Source organism: Calonectris borealis, chromosome 7, assembly GCF_964195595.1.
Source record: "Calonectris borealis chromosome 7, bCalBor7.hap1.2, whole genome shotgun sequence".
In the NCBI taxonomy this organism is placed as follows: domain Eukaryota; kingdom Metazoa; phylum Chordata; class Aves; order Procellariiformes; family Procellariidae; genus Calonectris; species Calonectris borealis.
The window spans coordinates 43,940,980-43,958,990 of NC_134318.1; the positions used below are offsets into that span (position 1 = coordinate 43,940,980).

At 52.0% G+C, this 18,011-nt stretch overlaps 1 protein-coding gene across 1 annotated transcript; it reads right to left on the minus strand.

The window, feature by feature from the left end:
• Nucleotides 1-4,980: 4,980 nt before the first annotated feature.
• On the minus strand, nucleotides 4,981-17,057 carry STK32C (serine/threonine kinase 32C). The gene is made up of 10 exons (XM_075155494.1): nucleotides 16,924-17,057; nucleotides 14,644-14,817; nucleotides 14,085-14,122; nucleotides 12,583-12,672; nucleotides 11,967-12,070; nucleotides 11,751-11,867; nucleotides 9,198-9,323; nucleotides 8,893-9,024; nucleotides 6,955-7,022; nucleotides 4,981-6,105 (listed from the first exon to the last, which is right to left on the minus strand). The coding sequence occupies exons 1-10, from the start codon at nucleotides 17,040-17,042 to the stop codon at nucleotides 5,967-5,969; spliced, it is 1,107 nt and encodes a 368-aa protein (XP_075011595.1). The 5' UTR covers nucleotides 17,043-17,057; the 3' UTR covers nucleotides 4,981-5,966.
• Between the last annotated feature and the right edge of the window lie 954 nt (nucleotides 17,058-18,011).

An 18,011-nucleotide genomic window follows, 5' to 3' on the forward strand; every position in this document is an offset into this window, starting at 1 on the left:
GCTTGCCGGGTGCCCCACGTGCCCTCGGCCCTTCGGGGACGCCGCGAGGGGTCACGTCAGAGGCATCAAATCGGTGGCCAGGCACAGCCCTGCCGAGGCCGGGGCACGGGGCTGCCAACCGCCGGCAAAGGGCTCTGCAGAGAGCGCCACGTTAAGGCTCATACATTGATTTGCCTCGTTCCTTTCCACTTCTTGTGAAGTCAGGAAGAGCCTTTGTAGATGCTTTCTACACTGAGATAAAGCAAGCAGCACATTGCGCCAACAACCGTAATAAGTAATTCCAAGTACTGAGGGATGAAAGAGAAAAAATGCAGACCTCCTGAAGTTCCCCGGGGCCATTTTTATCGAGTTTAAGATACAAAATCCAGGGTTGTGCAGTGAAATACTAAAACGCAGCGAGCTGTAGCTGTCGTGCGCTCCCCACCGCAGCAGGGCCAGGGGCTCCTGGTGGCAACCCCCCACTGCCCGCCACCTCCTGCGTATGCCCAGCCCCGTCCTGCTGTTTCCAAACCACCCGCCAACGTCAACGGGAGTGCAGTGCGGTGCCTTGATGGCGGGCGCTGGGCACCAGGACCCAGCCCTGGCCCCAGCGCGGGTGCAACCCAGCACGCACCGCCCCGCTCCCCTGTCTCATTCCCAGGCACCAGCCCAGCACAAGCCCGTTACGAACCGAGTGACGTGTGCGTCCCCCCGGGCAGGGGCCGGCGTGGGCAGAGGTGACCCAGGCCAGTGGCCATGCCCAGGGTGCTCCTCCTCCTCACCGAGACCCCAGACCCACCATCGAAAGGGCCCTCAGCCCCACCGCTGTCTAGATAAACTCTCCCTAGGGAATTATAAATACCCTCTGACACTGGAAAGTGGGACGCTGTAAAACGTCTGGATTCAGCTGTTTCCCTTTTAACGCCTCTTCTGCAGTTTTTACGGAGTCTCACGGCCGCGTTCCTGCAGCTCTCGTCCCACCCCGGCTCTGCGCTAGCAGGGAGCGTCCCACCGGCTCTGGGGTCCGGCTGGGCTTCAGAAAGCTTTCAGCATTTTGATGCTTTTGTGGTTCATGCCTTCACAGCCACATAACCATCAGCTTGCAACCGCCCAGCTTTGCCAGGCACCGCGCCGCACCACGCAATTTGCAGCAAATGAAGAATACTTGGCATATTGACCCGCTCGCTGGGCGGCTGCGCAGAGCTGCCGCTGCTGCCGGGAGCTGCCGGCGGCGGCAGGCAGCGCACACAGCAGGCTGGTGGTACCTTCTGGCTGTCACATCAAGGCACCGCTGTCACACCAACTGGTGTCATTTGGACGCTAAACAGCTCCAGCCTGTGATGTGTAAACAAGAAATGTAATTATAACATCCACTTTTTATAAGATTCAATGTTTTTTTCTACAGTTCTATAACCTAGAAAGTATGACAAATACTTGGCAATGTTAAAAATACACATTTATTACTCCACATACGCAATGGCTTCTCGCAGTATCTGCAAAAACACAAACTTGTCATAACTTAAATATTCTGTGACATGGTAGAATTTTCATGCAATAAAATTAGAGAAATGTATTAACATAAAATACAAAGATATACTTTACATATATTTCCACTGAAATAATTTTTAAAAATACCCTACCAAGGCATCAGGATTTCAGCACTATCCAATGTCAAGTTCGTATTATTGGCCTTTTTGCTGTTATTTTATTATTCTTATTCTCCTTTTGGCAAGGTATAGAGTAATAAAGAATCAGCAACAGAAGAAACATCAGGACCTGATCTGGCATTTGTTTTCTACGCAAAATTCCCAGTGAAGTCTGTGGAATTCAATGGAAACACTTAAAAATATGCAACTTTGCAAAACTTCATAATACAACAGAGATAAGAAAACAATCTTATGGCAAGGAATTTAAGGAGAGTAATTTATAGGCGATGTAGACTTTTCACAGCGAATAATGACACACCCTGTATAAATCTGTCATACAAAAAATACATGTTTTTAAATATTTATATACAGAAAATTATTGTATTCTGGTTGTAGTGGAGATGTAAACCAGAGCTGCTATTGACTTCTCTCAAGCTCTGCCTGATGGGGTTTGGTTACCAGGAGTATTTCACGACTTCACTGCGAGTTTTGCTCACATCTGGAGCTGCGTCAGGCTCTAATGCAACAGAGAGAATAACAGGAGAGGAGCGGTTCAGAGACTTTCAAAGCCATGTGTCTTTCACCGGGACCAGCCCTTTCGCAGAGAACAACCCTTCGCACCAGCCCGGCGTCCTCAGCGGCAGGCATCGTGCCCAGCATCGCTAGCTCGGCTCTCACCGCGGGAGGCGGGCGGCAGGGCTGGCAGCTGCCGGTTCATCCGCCGGCCCCGGCGAGCTGCCGCCCGGCGCCGCGTGCGCCGCCTCGCCAAGGGCCGGGCAGACGGCCCTGCACGCTCACACGGACGGCAGCAGCACAGGACTCCTTCAACACGGCTACAAACGACACCGGCGCTGGAGGGCGGCGTTGGTGGGTAACCCTGCGCACCCCCAGACACGAACTCCCCGTCCCCACCCCGCTCCGTGCCAGCCGGTGACAGCAACTCACCGCTGGAGCGGCGCGGGGAGGACAGAGGCTCCCCTCGCCTGCCAGCGTTCAGCGCAGACGGGGGTAGCTTGGCACAGGACGTCCCTGGAAGGAGCCACGGGGATGTGCGGTGCCGACGGGCTCAATCAGCACAGGCTCGTTAGGGGACACAGAGATGGGGACGCGACGCAAAAGGGGCCCAGAGAGCAGCGGCACAGCTGGAACGGAAGGGCCCGGTGCACTGAAACCCATCAGGGGGATTTTGACAATGAAGCAAACACGTATCTGTTTCTTACCATTTTTCCATTTTCCAATTACTCTTTTCCTGTAATTTCTTCTCCAGGGACTAGGCATAAACAGGCGTCAATAGATCTGGTCCCCAACGGGCACTAGTGAAGTTAACGCCTATGCATTATTTAAGATCAAAAATGTCCTGTCACTTTTCTCAGTGATTAAGGTTTAGAAATAGATTGAGGCAGAAAGCAGAATTTCCCCAGCGCATCCCTGGGAGAGGCGTTGCTGGATTTCAGTGGTGCTTCCCAGGCAGCCAGAATCTGCTCCAAATCATTTCACCTGGGAAGGAGCAATTACCTGGCGTCTCCCCAGAGGCTTTCCCGGTTTCTGCCGAGTGTTGCTGAGGGTATTTTGCACAATTTATCCAGGAAGAGCAGTGCTGAAAAGGGAACATAAATGATCAATGCAGAAGGATTTGGGGTGAGAAACATCCGTTTCAGAAGTGAGCCAGCTCCTCCCTACACACACTGACCTCGACCTCAAGGGCCATTTGTCAATTGTCCTAAAGAAAGCGATGAAAACGTCTGATTAGACGCGTCCTACCAAACTGCAAACATCTCTCCTGGCCCGCGAGCTTTTGGTCGAATAGGACCTATCTGCATCTCATATACGGGACGTTTTGGTCCAACAATAAGTTATGCTCCTTGTCCTTCGATAGTTCAAACTTTTCTCATTATTTCCAGAAAGATGATAAACAGTGAGATGGAGTTTACTGAAAAGAAAACTATCCATACCAGTGGAGTAAATAATCCCTAATTTATAATTCCTGAAGAAATACTTGGTTTTGACCCTCATTTTGCTTCTCTTCCTCACCTGAGTCCTGGCAGGCCCAGGGGTGGGTTCCTCGCCCCTCGCGCAGGGGGGTTATCAGTCTGCTCTAATCAGAAGCAAACCAGAGTCGTCTTGATGTGGGTTTGTGACTTGCGATGGAAGTGTTACTACCGCACTGCAAAGCTCCCTGGCCATCACTAGTGGCCATCGCCGACAGGCACCGTTCCGAGCCCAGCGAGGCAGGCGGCCGGCAGCGGAGCCGCAGCCGAGGCGCACCGCGCTGCGCCGGGACAGAGCCGGCTGCCCGGCCGGGGACGGGGGAAGCGAGGCGAGCGTGGGGCGCGCGGGGGCGAGGACCAGGCTGCCCACGCAGAGAGCAGGGGCTGCTCGCCGGCAGCAAACGGGGCCAGAGCACGCAGGTGGGCTCCGTGTGCGGGAGAAGGTAATTAGGTGATCAGGGTAAGGAGGTTACCCTGGTACCCCGTAATCAGACTGGAAGTTTGGCGGGGCAGAGAGGGCAGGTCGCTCCCAGCGCAGCCCCGGCTCAGAGCCGGGGTGCGGGTGCCCCCCGTAGCTGGGGAAAAGGCACAGGGGAAAGCGTTTATTTCAGACCTCGCTCACTGAGCGGCTGCAGCTCCCCTCCAGCCCGTCATTAACGCAGCTCCTAACGAGGCGCTGGCCGTGCCTGGGCAAGGACCCGCGGCCGGCGCCGGGGCCCCGCGGTCGGCCCTGGTCCCTCACCAGGCACGGCCGAGGGGCTGGATGCCCACCGCCCCGGCAAGAGCTGCCGTTTCTGACAGCGTTTTCCTGGCTCTGTCCTGAAAATAACTGTGCAACTGGCACCAAAGCTTTGGCTTCCCTCTCCCATACAAGTTGTGCCTGCACACCCAAACACTTCTTTTCAGGACTTCTATGAAAATTTGGTTCTGCACAATTTTAGCCACGTACTAATTTCCACATAAAACTGTGGAAAATAAATGTGTCGTGTCATTTTTCATATAAAATTGTTTCATACCAGTTACGCCTTTCTGTTTCATTCGCAGAAACTGAAAACACAGCAAAATTTGTCCTGAAAGAGTCTGCATCTGTTAAAAACATTTTCTATCCGGTTTTGCATTATGAATATACAGTAAGGATGCAAACCCTGCAACCTCTTAGTGTCTGGCAGCAAACAAATGTTGACAGTTTGAAAGTGAATGCAGTTCTAACGAAACCCCTGTGTATCACGATAGCCGTACGTTGCAGCAGAACCCATGGCTCATTTTTAGCAATAGAACCAAAAGCCACTCTACAGCAGATTAAGCAACTAATATAGTGAAGGCTTCTGAAACAAGAAGAAAGGCAATATCCACAGCTGGAACAAGTTAAGGAGATCTCCTGTCTTATTAAGAAGTTAAAACAGGTATTGGTAAATTATATACAGTACTTTTACTTTACACTGAAAATAAGTAAATCAAAGGGTGAAATAAGATATTCTCCTCTCTCATAACTGAGCAGCATTGCAAGGCGGGTGCAAGGCCACTTTGTCCCCAGTAACATCTGAACCTGTGATAAACTGTGTCCTCCAAACCTGGACAAACAGAACCAAACCCTCCGATCCGTTCGCACAGCTCCTCGCCACTCGCAGCAGCTATGTGAAGAAAGCAAATATTTTGAATACATTCTGCATCTCAATTACATGTTTAATCGCTACCCAGCCCCAGAAGAATCCATGGAGTGCACAAAAAAACATTTATTTGCCCCGAGTCGGGAAAGAAACTCTGACAGGTGACGGAGGACAAGGACGTGCCTGGGATGTCCTTAGGCTGCAGGACCCAAACAGCTCGAGGCTCCCAGGAGGCTGGTGCCGCCTGCCACAGCCCGGAGAGGCCCCAGCGCTGCTCAGATTTACACGGGGTTTGCTTGTCCCTACGACAGCCTTTACGAACAGAGAGTGCCAGAGTAAAATTTAGACCACCTATTCAGCCTTCCTCCCGCTCCACACCTGGTCGGTGTCTCCCCTGGCTGTACCCAAGGACGTAACGTCTTTTCTTGTCATCTTACTGTATTAAAAACATGTGCAGGTCAGCAATCCGACATTAAAAAAGAACAAGTAAAGAAGTTAAACTACCTCCTCCGGCAAGTTGCATAGCAAGTATCTCTACCCATGACAGGCAACCAGTGTGCCAAACTGGCGCTCTGTTAAATCCAGGAATGCAGTTCTGTAAGAACTCTCTCTTTTGCTACAGCTTTGCAAGACTAGTTGTCAGTGCTCTCCGGTGGTATCGGAGGACAGCCTGTGGTGCTCAGCGCAACCTGAGAACGGGTTATCGGCGCGGCGCGGGCCGGCGACCCTCGCCCGGCGGCTGCAGCCTAGCTGCTGCCCGCGGAGGAGCAGACGGAGCTGCACATGTTCAAGTTGGAGGTCTCAGACTCGGCCTCCGTCTCCGCTTCGTCGGTGGTCTCGGGGGGGGACATGGACTCGCTCATCTGCTCCTGGCTCTTCTTTAGCCTGTGTGGAGCAGAGGAACCAGGCGTTACACAGTCATCCCCAGATCAAATGCCCCGCAGAAGGAGTGGTGTGAAGGTGGTCTACAGCAGCCAGCGTGCCCGGGGCTGCCCATGCACCACTCCTCGCGAGGTGCCTACAGCAGACCCATGGTAAATGAGAGGAGTCTCTCCAGAGCACACACAGAGCACATAAAAAGGTCATGACAGGGACCAACCTATCAGCAAAACACACCGAAACACACCGAAATACCCCGCAGTGACCTCCTTCAGCTTTCAGGAGCGCTGCCCACCCAGACCTCAGCCACAAGCGCCCTGTGCCGTGGCCAGGCCAGCAGGCTCCCGGCCACGCACCACCTCCTCCACGGAGGCTGTCTCCTGTTTTACTTAGGAACCAAACACTCCCATGTCAACGTGCTCCAACACGGGGGAAAGCAGCTGCTTTAACTCCAGCGCTTTCACTGCCCGCTCATGCCCTGCAGAGATTTTAGCACGTTCCTGGCATGCCTTCATTTTCCAAAACATCATCCTCTAAAAGCAGGATGGATGAGAAGATGCAATGGGGGAAGCAGCGTCACATACATATGTTAAGCCCTAGAAGTCTCTCTGCAGCATATTTTATTTAATGGCAGTGATTAATAATCCCTGATCTTGTCTCCCGTTTTGGTGAGAACTGCTTTTCATACAGAGGCTGCACCTGAGCTCCTCAGCTGACGGCAGTCACCCGGGGCTAAGCCCGGGCTAAGCCCGCGGCGAGATGCTCCCCGCCGTCAGGCACTGGCACTCTGATTCCTAAGGGAAGTCAGGAAAAAGAGTATTTTTTCTTTCAAAAATATTACCCCCGCACACTCACTTCTCTCTGTTAAAGATGACAAAGTCTTGCTGGATAGCTTCAAGGCATTCTTGGAGATAGTCATTTTCCTGTTGAAGAAAAACAATACATCCATAAGCAGTCCTGCTTGCATCTCATTGCTGCCTACAGCACCGCTGTATGCACAGAGCCTCCCAGCCAGAAACTTCACCTGAAACAGATGATGGCAAGAGCATAGCTGACTGCCTTCGTGGCTTTCACCGGTGGCTTGTTTCATCTGTGGTGAGCACAGTTTTCCATAAAACACAGATAGCACACAGTTTTCCAGACAAACACAACAGGTTTATCTGTGTATTCTGGTTTTGGGAGTGCTATCTGCCCATAGGAAGGAAAGCCAGCACGGGGGAGAGATCAGCAGAAAGCCTGCGCCTGTGAGTCCTTGCAACAACAAGGCACAAACCTGCTGCCTTGTCCCACAGACGGCTGCTCCCCCGCGGCCGGCTGGCCCGGCCCAGGGGCTCTGCAGCTACGCTGGCTGGACGCGTGCTGCGAAGCTGACAGCACCCACGGGGCAGAAGGGAAACGCGGGTGTGCAAACAGCCCACGCTTTCCATTTCTGCCTTTATTTTACCTCCCGCATCACCTCTGTCTAGGTGCAGAGACCTCCTCTGAAGCCAGATGCTGCTGCTCCACTCCACCTCCAACCGAAGCAGGGACGCCTGTCTCCTGCCCAGGCAAAGTCTCGCCCAGCCCTCGCGCCGCCCACCCGTGCACCCCCAGCCACGGGCCACGGCCACGGCGAGGGACAGGCTCCTGCAGGCAACGTGCCCTTAACTCTCCTGGCAGCAAAACCTCGGAGAGATATTTGCAAATTTGCTTATTCTGTTTTTTCCTCCCTTGCTTCCCATTTTATTCTTTAGCATTTACAGTAAGTCTCATTGATCGCAGCATTAACTCCTGCTGAAGAGGGAAGGGATCCATTGCAGCTAATTGGCGCAGACAACGAGACAGGCAAAATCCTGCCCGGCGCTCCCTGCTGCTCTCAGACAGCGGATGGTCCTGACCTCGCTGGGGGGAGCAATGTTTGTTCCCTTAGCCTGGGATTTGCGCAGCTCAGAGGCACTGCGCAGGGGAAGCAGCGACAGTGGGTGACGTGCGTTTGCTCCCACAGGCCTCCCCGGCACACCACCCTACCTGCAAACACCCCTTACGAAACTCTGGTTTCTGCAGGACCGAGCACCTGCTCTGCTGCGTAAGGAGCTGGTTTTACTCCCGAGACGTGTCTGCTCTGTAAAACCGAGATTCTTCTATTTGTCTCCCCAGTGACATAAAAGCACCGTGACTCCCACAGTGGAAAGAAGAAACAAATGCATTTCATCTCTAGTTTACTCTCCCAGCTAATGGATCCCTCTCTGCAGAAAGCGCCCGCGGGCACTCTGCCACACTTCTCCCATGCTCACGTGCCGGCCTCCCCAGCCGGCACAGCCGGAGCTCGCCCCAGCGCAGGAGCCTGGCAGAGCCGCAGGCCTTACCCTGCCGCACAGCTCATGTGGCGAGAGAAAACATGGGATAGTTACTCAAAAATGGGACTGACTGGCCAGATGTTTCTGCATGGCCATCATCAGTGCTTGAATAAACCACTACTGTGTAACCCCACCGACAGCGGTCGCAGACACTGGGCAGCGCCTCTCGGAAAGGTGACGATCGTATGGACGTGTGTTTTTTTTTAGTTTTTCTCTTGACAGGTGTGCCCAGACCTCTGTTTCTCATTTCATTTTCCAAAGTACAGATTACTGTGAAAGAGTTTTATCAAACTTACCTAAGAGAAACATACGGTGGTCAGGAATACTCCATCGGGCAAATGTTTTTATAAAAATAAATCTGCAGTTACTGCATTGTCTCAGTAACTGCTGCTAACATCCCCAATTTCAGCAGCTCAACCTTTTTTCCTGGCCAGCTGTCACCCCAGAAAGCACTTACAGACTGTGAGCTATCTTTGCTGTTATCCCTCGACTTGTTCTTTGCAAGCCTCTTCTTCTTCTTGTGCAAGGGCCTCGACTCCAGAATCATCTCCTCCAGCTCGAAGGTGGGGTCGCAGTGCAGGCGGCCCTTCTGCCGGGACACACGACACGACACCACGCGCGTTAGGCACAGCAGAGACCCTCTCACAGCAAATACACTCAGAAACTGCTTCTCTGACAGAAAGCCTCTGCTGAACGCAGCGGTTCCTCTAACGACGAGAACCGACCCTGCTCGGGGCCGGGACACAGGCGGCTCCTACTCACATTGGGGACGAAGCCCGGCTCCACCCGCTTCTCGCAGACGTCGCTCCAGACCACGCCGGACAAGTACGCCGAGGCCTGAACGTCAGCCAGGCAGGAAAAGCGATGCTCAGGGTTCACCGTCAGCAGCTGGGGAGAGAAAAGCATTCCTGCCAGAGGAGAAAGAAAAGGATCCCAGCATCATCCTGCCTTTTGGATGCGCTCGGATGGTTCAGCCATGCAGCAACCTTTCTGTCATGGCAAATATGTAACAGACTGTAGAAAAAAACCACATTAGAAAAATGTTCTGGAGGTTGTGGAACCAGACAGACAAAAATTCGGCACCGTGAGCTGTGAGCACTTGGACCAGCGTGGGTTTGCTCCCTCCGTGCCTACCTACGATGCACGACCCTTCACCACGGCACCCGGGCACTGCCGCCCCGGCGCGCTCCTCCCCACAGCAGGGACAGACCTTACTCCCTTGTAAAGACGTTGATTCCCCCAAAGGCTCATCGTTTCGGTTTCAACCTCCGCATGTCCTATTTTCACACCACTTCTGTGACACCAGGGATACTACTTCATTTATCACACACATGGATTACTAAGCACAGAGAAAAAAAAAATGATTGCTTGATCCACTGAGACACCAGACTGAGGACTGATTTTTCAAAGAATTCAGCACCGTGTACCACGCTGTATGCTCAGCTGACTTGAGTTACAGCTTCCAGACCGCTGGAGGTACGCCTAACGCGGAGATATGTCTAATGTGGAGATACGTCTGACACGGAGGTATGTCTAACAGGGAGCTAGGTCTAACGTGGAGGGACGTCTAACGTGGAGGTGTGTCTAACATGGGATCTGGGTAGGGCTTCCAGAAAATTCTGTGCCTGGTCTCCCCCCTGTGAAAATCTTCACCGAAGCTCGGTTGATGCCCCCTTCGCAGCGCATCCTCAGAGCCCCGTGCACGTCCCTCCTCTCCCAAGTGCAGGATGCTCGTGGCGGGCGAGTTGCGCCCACCCTCGCCCCCTCCAGGAGCTGCCCCCCTACCTGCCCGTGCCACTGCCTCCGGCGCCGGAGCTGCACCCCACCTCTGGACCAGTTCTTGCCATTTTTCCAGAGCACTTAGAATTTGAGTCCTGACCTACAGCTGCCCCAGCTCGGTTTTGGGCATCCGCAAACTGAGCACATACGGTCTCCCGACTGATGGACACCTACGGTAGGACCTCTACAAAATGCCCATCTAGGACCATTTCCTTCAAAAAACCACAGCATAATTCTAGGCACACTAATTATAGGTGGCTACAGCCTTTTTGCAGGAAATAAAGTCAGCACTGAGTATTTTTCCAATGCCAAAGGTAACTATGCAAGAAGCAGGTAATGGTGACCGTACTTAGGGTCCCCTTGGCCCACCAAGTGCCCAAGCAGAGGATGCTTGTGAGAGGCACGGGGTAAAAGACCGCCTCGACCAGCAACTGCCGCCTGGGGAAATTTTCAGGCACTTTTTCACAGCATAGAATTATCTTAATCTTTAAAATGAAAAGAGAGGAATTCCCAATTCCTGAGCAAGGCTGCTGCGACGGCACCAGCCCAGCGGGAAGGAGATGCAGGGCATGGATGCCGGGCGCAGGGAGCAGAGCTGGCCCCGGCGGGCGGGTGGGCAACGCAGCGCCTGGCATCGCCCCTGGGCGCCAGCAGAGCCCCCGGGCTGCCCCAGCGGGCAGGGCTACAGAAACCCCAGCGCTCCGGGGGGACACGGGGGTCCTTCCGCTGAGGTGGCTGCTGGCATTTTCCTGGTGAGACATTTAATTCCCGCCCCGTCTCTAGAAGCCCGACTGCTGGCAGCCCAGCAGATGGCAATGTAAACTTGCCAAATGCTCCGCTGCAGTTGTAACTAACGCTGCTTCTCATTAAAACAAAATCTAATTATGTAAATTGTCCATCCAACATTAACTTACATCGGAGTCACTTAGTTGCTGTCAGCACTGTGTGTATCTTTTTTATGGCACACTCATCAGCTACTTTTCTGAGTTCTCAAGCAAGCAGAAGCTGAAACTACAGCCTCCACACCAGATCAACAACTTTCTCGTAACAGTACAAGGAAAGCAGCAGCAGACTGTCCCATAGATATGGAACCCCCCCCGACAGTCCTCACAACCGAACACACCGAATCAGACCCTTCGGCCCGGCAGAACTGGTGAGAGGTCAGCTAACGCAGCAGGGGCAGCACACGCTCCTCCATCTCACACGGCCGTCTCGGCCACGATCGCTGCCTTTTTAGGTTACGACGATCACAGAGGGGGATGCTGGAAGGGCACAGTTCTAACCCAGGTAAGGATTTGATCGTCACACCAAAACCAGCCTTTTTCCTTCCCTTGCTGTCAAAAATAATGCATCTTATTACAGGGATAATAAACAAACAAAACACAAGATTAATCTGTGCTTAAGCCTGAACAAAGTCATAAAAATGAGTCCTATTTCAATTTTACATTATTTATTAATATGCTGAAAATTTTCCAGCTAGTCTCACACGCACTGCGGCTAATGTGCAATGTAAACCATGCCAGCAGGACTATTTACCTTTCTTAATAGAGCAACCATTTCTTTTGACCATGCAGACGAGTACTGAACGCTCACAGTGCTGAAGAGCTGAATTAAAGACTCCACAGGGTTGTTGGAATGGATGTCGTACGGTCTCTGGGGGAAAAAAGCAGAAAGATGAGAAGAAGTTCCCTCTCCTCTCTGCGGTCAATCAGAAAGCACGTTCTTAGGCCTCGGCCCGTCCGGGAGCCCTACCCAGCCCCGCAGCAGTTCGTAAGCCATGATTCCCAGCGACCACCAATCAACCTCGAAGGAGTAGCCCGTCCCGCCGTTCAGGAAGGAATGGAAAATCTCCGGGGCTGAACAGAAAAGGCAAAATGCAACAAGTTATTCGCTGACTTCAGTTTGTTTCTATTTCAATTTCATGTAAGTCATTATGTAAACCTTACGGTTATTTTTATGCACTACTGCCCGAGGGGAGGCTTTGCAAGCCGCAGTCAGCAGCAGCAGCAGCAGCAGCAGCAGGCCTGCCCTCGCTGGGCAGCTGGGTTATCCGGCGCACACGGGGAGAGCCCTCCCAGCCGAGCGAGTGAGGGACGGCAGAAACCCAGTGCCCGCCGGGACGCACCAAGTCCCAGCCCGGGGCCACTGGGGAGGGCAGGGCGGGATGGGGAGGGTGTGCTGACAGCGATTCATTCACCCTGGGAGTTTCACTTTTCAAATGATCAGGCTCTGCTGAATGACTTGCGCACATGCATTAACGTGCTAAATTAATTCAGTGCCTTTGTCACAGACAGGGACTCTCAGGCGGCATGCGGTGAGCATACTGAAATGTAAAATACAGACGTAAGGAACAGCTATTATTTCTTACCCATGTATGGCTTTGTTCCAGCTAATGCAGTTGCTCTTTCACCATCCCTAATTATTGTTGCAATATTAAAATCTGTTAAATGTGCATGACCTTAAATAAAGACACATTTTAAGAAGGAATTAATCGCAGCGCAGAACATTGGCACTGTAGAGTCAGAACACATTTCTTTTCATAAGCTTCTGCCCTCAGACAGTAGCATGGGTGCAGGTAGGTCAGGGTTAGACCCCACCGAACGGCCATAACAGATCCTGAAGCTTTCCCAGGATCTCAGGCTGGCCAGGTGATTAAATGGTACCTAGCTTTGGGTCTTGATTTTAAATCGCACTTGGAGCGAACTAGTAACCTATACCAGCTCCAGCACTTGGTCCAATTGCTCTAGCCAGAAACTACAGCCAGTGAAGAAGACAACAAGGGAAACACTATACTAAGATATTGCCTTGGTCGCGTTGATTAAACCCTAGAACCATTTTTGATGAAAGCCATTGAACCACGACTACCCCAAAGTCCCAGAGCTAAAACACTCCACTGCCACTCTGTACCAGACCACAGCAAATTTGGACATGTCAGTTGAATGAAATCATAACAATACTTCCCAAACCCTAAGGCTGTACGAAGAAATCGTCAAGATATTTCTAAAAAGTGCTGGAACACCTTCTCTCTGTTCCTACTTTCTCTGTCATCAGGATTGAAAGCTAAAATTCAGAAAAGGTCATTATTTTCAAGCCAGCCTGGTGTACAGAAAACCCACCCACTTCCCCTTCTGGAGCTACTTTCTGCTCTCTACCTACAAGGCAGCTATGAAAATGGTGTGTAAATCACAGACTGTCTTGTCCTATGAAGTCCTTCCTTACATCTCTTTTTTCCCTTTATACCCTGCGCTATTTTCTAATGAACTTCCATGCAAGTGCAAGCTTTGGTTTTTATGAGGCTTTATGATAAAACTCAGATGGCTTGGAGCCTGAGAGACTATGTCTTCCTTTTATCAGATCTACTACCGGAATGGAGGTCATTATAGGATCTGCTATGGCATTTCTCCTATGTAGCCCACTGAGACAACGTTACCAACAGATGCTCTCATACAGGTTCCTGGGCTCACTCCACCTGGCTCAGCCCAGATCCATCCCCCAGGAAGACATCAAAACTGTCCTAGAAGTGCATGTGCAGGTCACTCACTGTAAAACTCAACAACGACAGTCCGTGTGCTCCGTGCCTCCCGGGATGCCAGGCACCGCACCTCTGGCGCGGCGACCCGCGCCCCGGGGCACTCGCGAGAAAGGAGGCAGAGCGCGGGCGAGGCCAGGCGGGCTAAGGGGAGAGGGGCCCTTGGCGGATCTTCCCTGGCATTACGGTGCACAGGTACATCCAACCAAGCACTGATCAGTTAGGAGGAGAGGTGCCTCTTCCACACTTTTCCCAGATAAAAAGATGCAGAGTATTCAAGACTGTAACGAATCTGTCCCTCGAATGAAGGAGGCAGACAAAGCAAGGCAGGGGGATCCTACCTTGCTCATCGAGGAGGATGTTGTCTGGTTTTACATCTCTGGGAAAAGAAGCAAGGTTACAGCAAGATGAAATCCCAGTCAGATCAAGGATGCAACACAACAACAAAAAACCTGCAACTTCTTTATCTACCAAAAATTAGAAACAAATAAAACAAAAATACCCTAACATGAGAGAAGCCCCTTTATGATGGACTAGAAACATGCTTCTCCTGGGCAACTGGGCAAAAAAGTGGGAGCATCTGACTTGTTTGGGCATCATTTCTAAGGCAAATTAGTGCCACGAGGCTGGGCCTATTGCTGTGAGATCTCTTTGAAACCGCCCCGGAAGGCGCCTGCAGCCGCCGGCGAAGCGTGAGGCTTCCTCTGAGTGACGGGGAGCCGGACCCGCAGCCGGAGGGTGCCCAGGCCCGGCACTGCTGGTGCGGTTTAACGCCGGCAGTTCCCCGACTTGGGGGTACCGATGGGGCTAAGGGCCTCACTGCAGCAGAGACAGCGTCGCCCACCCCAAACCACCCACGGGCAGCTGCCGCCAGCTGCCGAGGAGGAGACACGTGCTTACCTGTGGATAATATGCTGACTGCGTAGGTAGTCGAGAGCCAGCGCCATCTCACAGATGTAGAGTTTGACCGTTTCTTCCGTGAACTGCACGTTTTGCTGCAGATGATAGCGCAGGTCGCCACCGAGGAGCAAGTCCACCACCATGAACATGTCCTCCTCGTCCTGGAAGGAGTACCTGCGGGAGCGGCGGCGCGTGAGCCAGCAGGCTGAGCCTCACGGGAGTCACAAAGCCAAGTCAGGCTTCTTCCCTCTCCTAATTACACAGCTCCTGTGAAAACTGGAAACATTCCCACTACGAACATATGCCTGCTTCGGTGTTTACACCTTTCTAATTAAGCAAGCGCAACTCAAGATGCTGTCTTGTTTTTTAACCTATTGCTACACTAAGCAGCACTTCCTTTGAAGAGGCAAGTGTCCCAATTAACTTCCCCCCGCTCGTCCTGCCACCGTCACCTCCCCAGCGCTGCCGAGTAACCCCTCCAGCAGGCAGAGCTGCAGGCAGAGCTGCAGGCAGAGCTGCAGGCAGAGCTGGGGCTTTGCTGGCCAGTCACTTCAGACAAACTTCGCATTTTCAATGGTAAACAATCTGATAAACCTATTCTTAAAATATCTCTGCCTATCCTGAAAAAGAATTGGAAAACACAAGTGCTAATTTAACCATATAAACCAGAAAAAGAGATTTATATTTACTGTAGAGTAAAACGCCTCTCTAAATCTGCAGTGGATCCCGCAGGAGACTGGCAGCAGTGAGGATACACTACAAAACAACGTTCAATTGTTATATTTGGCGACAGTATTTCTAAGGAAAGAGCGTGTGGGATTGTATAATACTTATGAATCACACGCTTCTGCTCTCATCTTAAATGTAGGTTTATTCGAAAAGTACGAGCTGAAAGGGAAAAATTTGCTACGAGAGCAAGTTTTCTTAAGAATTTCATTACTGTTGGGAAAAAAAATTTGCAATTGCTAAAATGCTGAAAAAATAAATGTTACCTTATTTGGGTATCCTGGAGCAACAGATCAACAAAAAGAATGTAAAGTGTTATCAACTTTGGATACAAAACTTTCTGAATTTTTAAAAATCTTCCCGCCGTCCAGCCTGCTGCGCACCCAACATGGCCGGAGAGGGAGGGGAGGCCCGCGGCCAGCTGCTGCCCACGGCTCGGCCTGTCTGGCCATCCGAGGTGTGCTGCTTCCCTGGGAAAAACTGCCGCTTCTGCCCCTTTTCCGTCACTATGAAATCAGGGAGCCTTAAAAACACACTTCAGTAGTAACATAACCCTTGCAATCTCTGAAGAAGATTACTGTGCACCGTGCATTGCAGATGCACTTCATTGCATTTTTTACATAATATATCATTTTTGCTTACCCATTATTTCCCACGTAAGCATGGCCTTTATTTCACGTTTACTATTTTCTCCTTGTGGTTGTGGCTGCACAAAACCGCTGGGTTGGCAATACTGCCTACCTGCCTCAAGGACACCCTAAGCCTGCGCAGACCCAAACACGGTCAGGACAGCTTTCAGTCACCCGCTAAAACCTCTTGAGTTAGGACCTACCGCAGTAACACTCTGCTGAACACACTGGCTACGGCCGAGAGCAGTTCTCTTTATTTAAACTATTAGACAATCTCTGCGAGATCGAGTTCTTTGGATGGACCAAACACCTTCTGTGTGAAACACTATATATTTTGTATAATTTTTCTTCTATAGAAGTTATAAATCATCATCTCTAAAAATGCTAGTTTCTTTGACTTTTCAAGCTGTTATTTGCTACAAAAATTGGCCCCACGCAGTATCTGCTTCACCACAGACTGTCACAGTTCTCAGTATCTCCATGCACGTGAGATGGACTATTTCTTTAATGGCAATCATGGGGAGCATCGTACTACCCCAAGACACCTTAGTCAAACTGCACACACCAACACGCCATGGTACAAAAATACTTTACGGTTAAATTGGCAGGGGGTCCCTTAGGAGGGACCTGGTAGTGGCATCTGCAAGAAGGCTGTGAAAAACACCCAACAAACACATAAAGGTTTTTGACGGAAAAAGAGAAGCTAAGCTGTTTTAAAATGTTTGATGCCATAACGTTTGGATAGCTTCTGTGTAAAGCAAGCTATGTTTCCCAAACGCATTCCACATTACCGTGGACTTCCATGGAAGCAGCTCACTGGGTTTCTCCCACGGATGTCCATGACCCGCAGAGGATGGGGAGAACGTGGGTCCGCGAGCACCTGAGGGCAGGCGGCCCCAGAAGGCAGAGAGGAGGAGACGCTCACCAGAGATTCACCAGGAACACGTGCTCGATCTCCTGCAGGATTTCCAGCTCTCTGAACACATTGCGAACCTCATCTCTTTCGATGCACTGCTGTTTGTTCATGTACTTCATGGCATACATCTTCTCAGTGTCTCTCTTCTGCACAATACACACCTGAAGTACCACAGAAGGGGAGGAGAAAAAAGAGATTTAGTAAAACGTTCCATATCCTCACTTGCTGCTTTACCTGGCGGAGACCCACACCACTCAGCACTGCTACCCCGCTGTCAAATATTCCTGATCCCCGGGCTGTGACTTGGGAGCTAGGAACATAAGCACCCCTGCTCCACGTGCAGTGCCTGGGCACTCCCGTTTTGGGCGCTGCACCACCCCACCCAGTATTTAACTGCGCAGACGCACAAGAGCTTCCTCTAGGATGTGATGGCCAGCTCTGGGGAGAGCTTTCCAGCAGGGAATGGTGTCCGGGAGCTGTGGGAGAGAGCTTTGTGCTCGCTGCCTCCGAATGGAGACCGGCTTCGGGCAACCGCGGGGCTGCTCTCCCAGCCTTGACTCCATTCTGCTCACATCCGCTGGCTGCCAACCTCCAGCAGATTGGTTTTAATCTATTGCATACATAGCTGTGCTCTGAAAGTCAAAATAATGCCATTTGTTTCAGCAGGAAGCGATTAAAATGTAAATTCGTTAAAAACAACCACAAACTGCCCCTAGGAAGGCAGCAGTACTCTGCCCTTGCAAGACACAGACCCTCCCTGCCCGGGGTTTCAGGACCCCAGTGCCCCTCCTGCGCACCCAGCCCAGGCTCCAGCCTCCAGCAGCACCAACCCATCGCCAACGGGGACGCGTCCTTCCCCGGGCGCCGGCCACGCTGCCGACCAAGCTGCCTGCCGCCGGCCGGGTCCTCCCGCCTCGCCCTGCTGCCCGAGGGCGAGCAGGAGGCCGCGGCGGGTCCCCCTCGCGAAACATCAGCTTCCCGCCGGCTGCTCGCCGGCACGCAGAGCCAGGCCGCGCGGCAGCCGGCAGCCGGCAGCCCCTGGCACCGGCGGGATAACCCGGCACCTGGCCCCGGCACCTGCTCTGCCGACAGGCACG

Excerpts from the sequence above, each read along its gene's own strand:
- STK32C (XM_075155494.1), bottom strand. The coding sequence starts at position 17,042 with ATGTATGCCATGAAGTACATGAACAAACAGCAGTGCATCGAAAGAGAT. Across the intron at positions 14,123-14,643 it reads AGTCAGCATATTATCCACAG|AGATGTAAAACCAGACAACA; the intron begins GTAAGCACGTGT and ends TTCTTTTCCCAG. Across the intron at positions 12,673-14,084 it reads CATCCTCCTCGATGAGCAAG|GTCATGCACATTTAACAGAT; the intron begins GTAGGATCCCCC and ends TCTTTATTTAAG.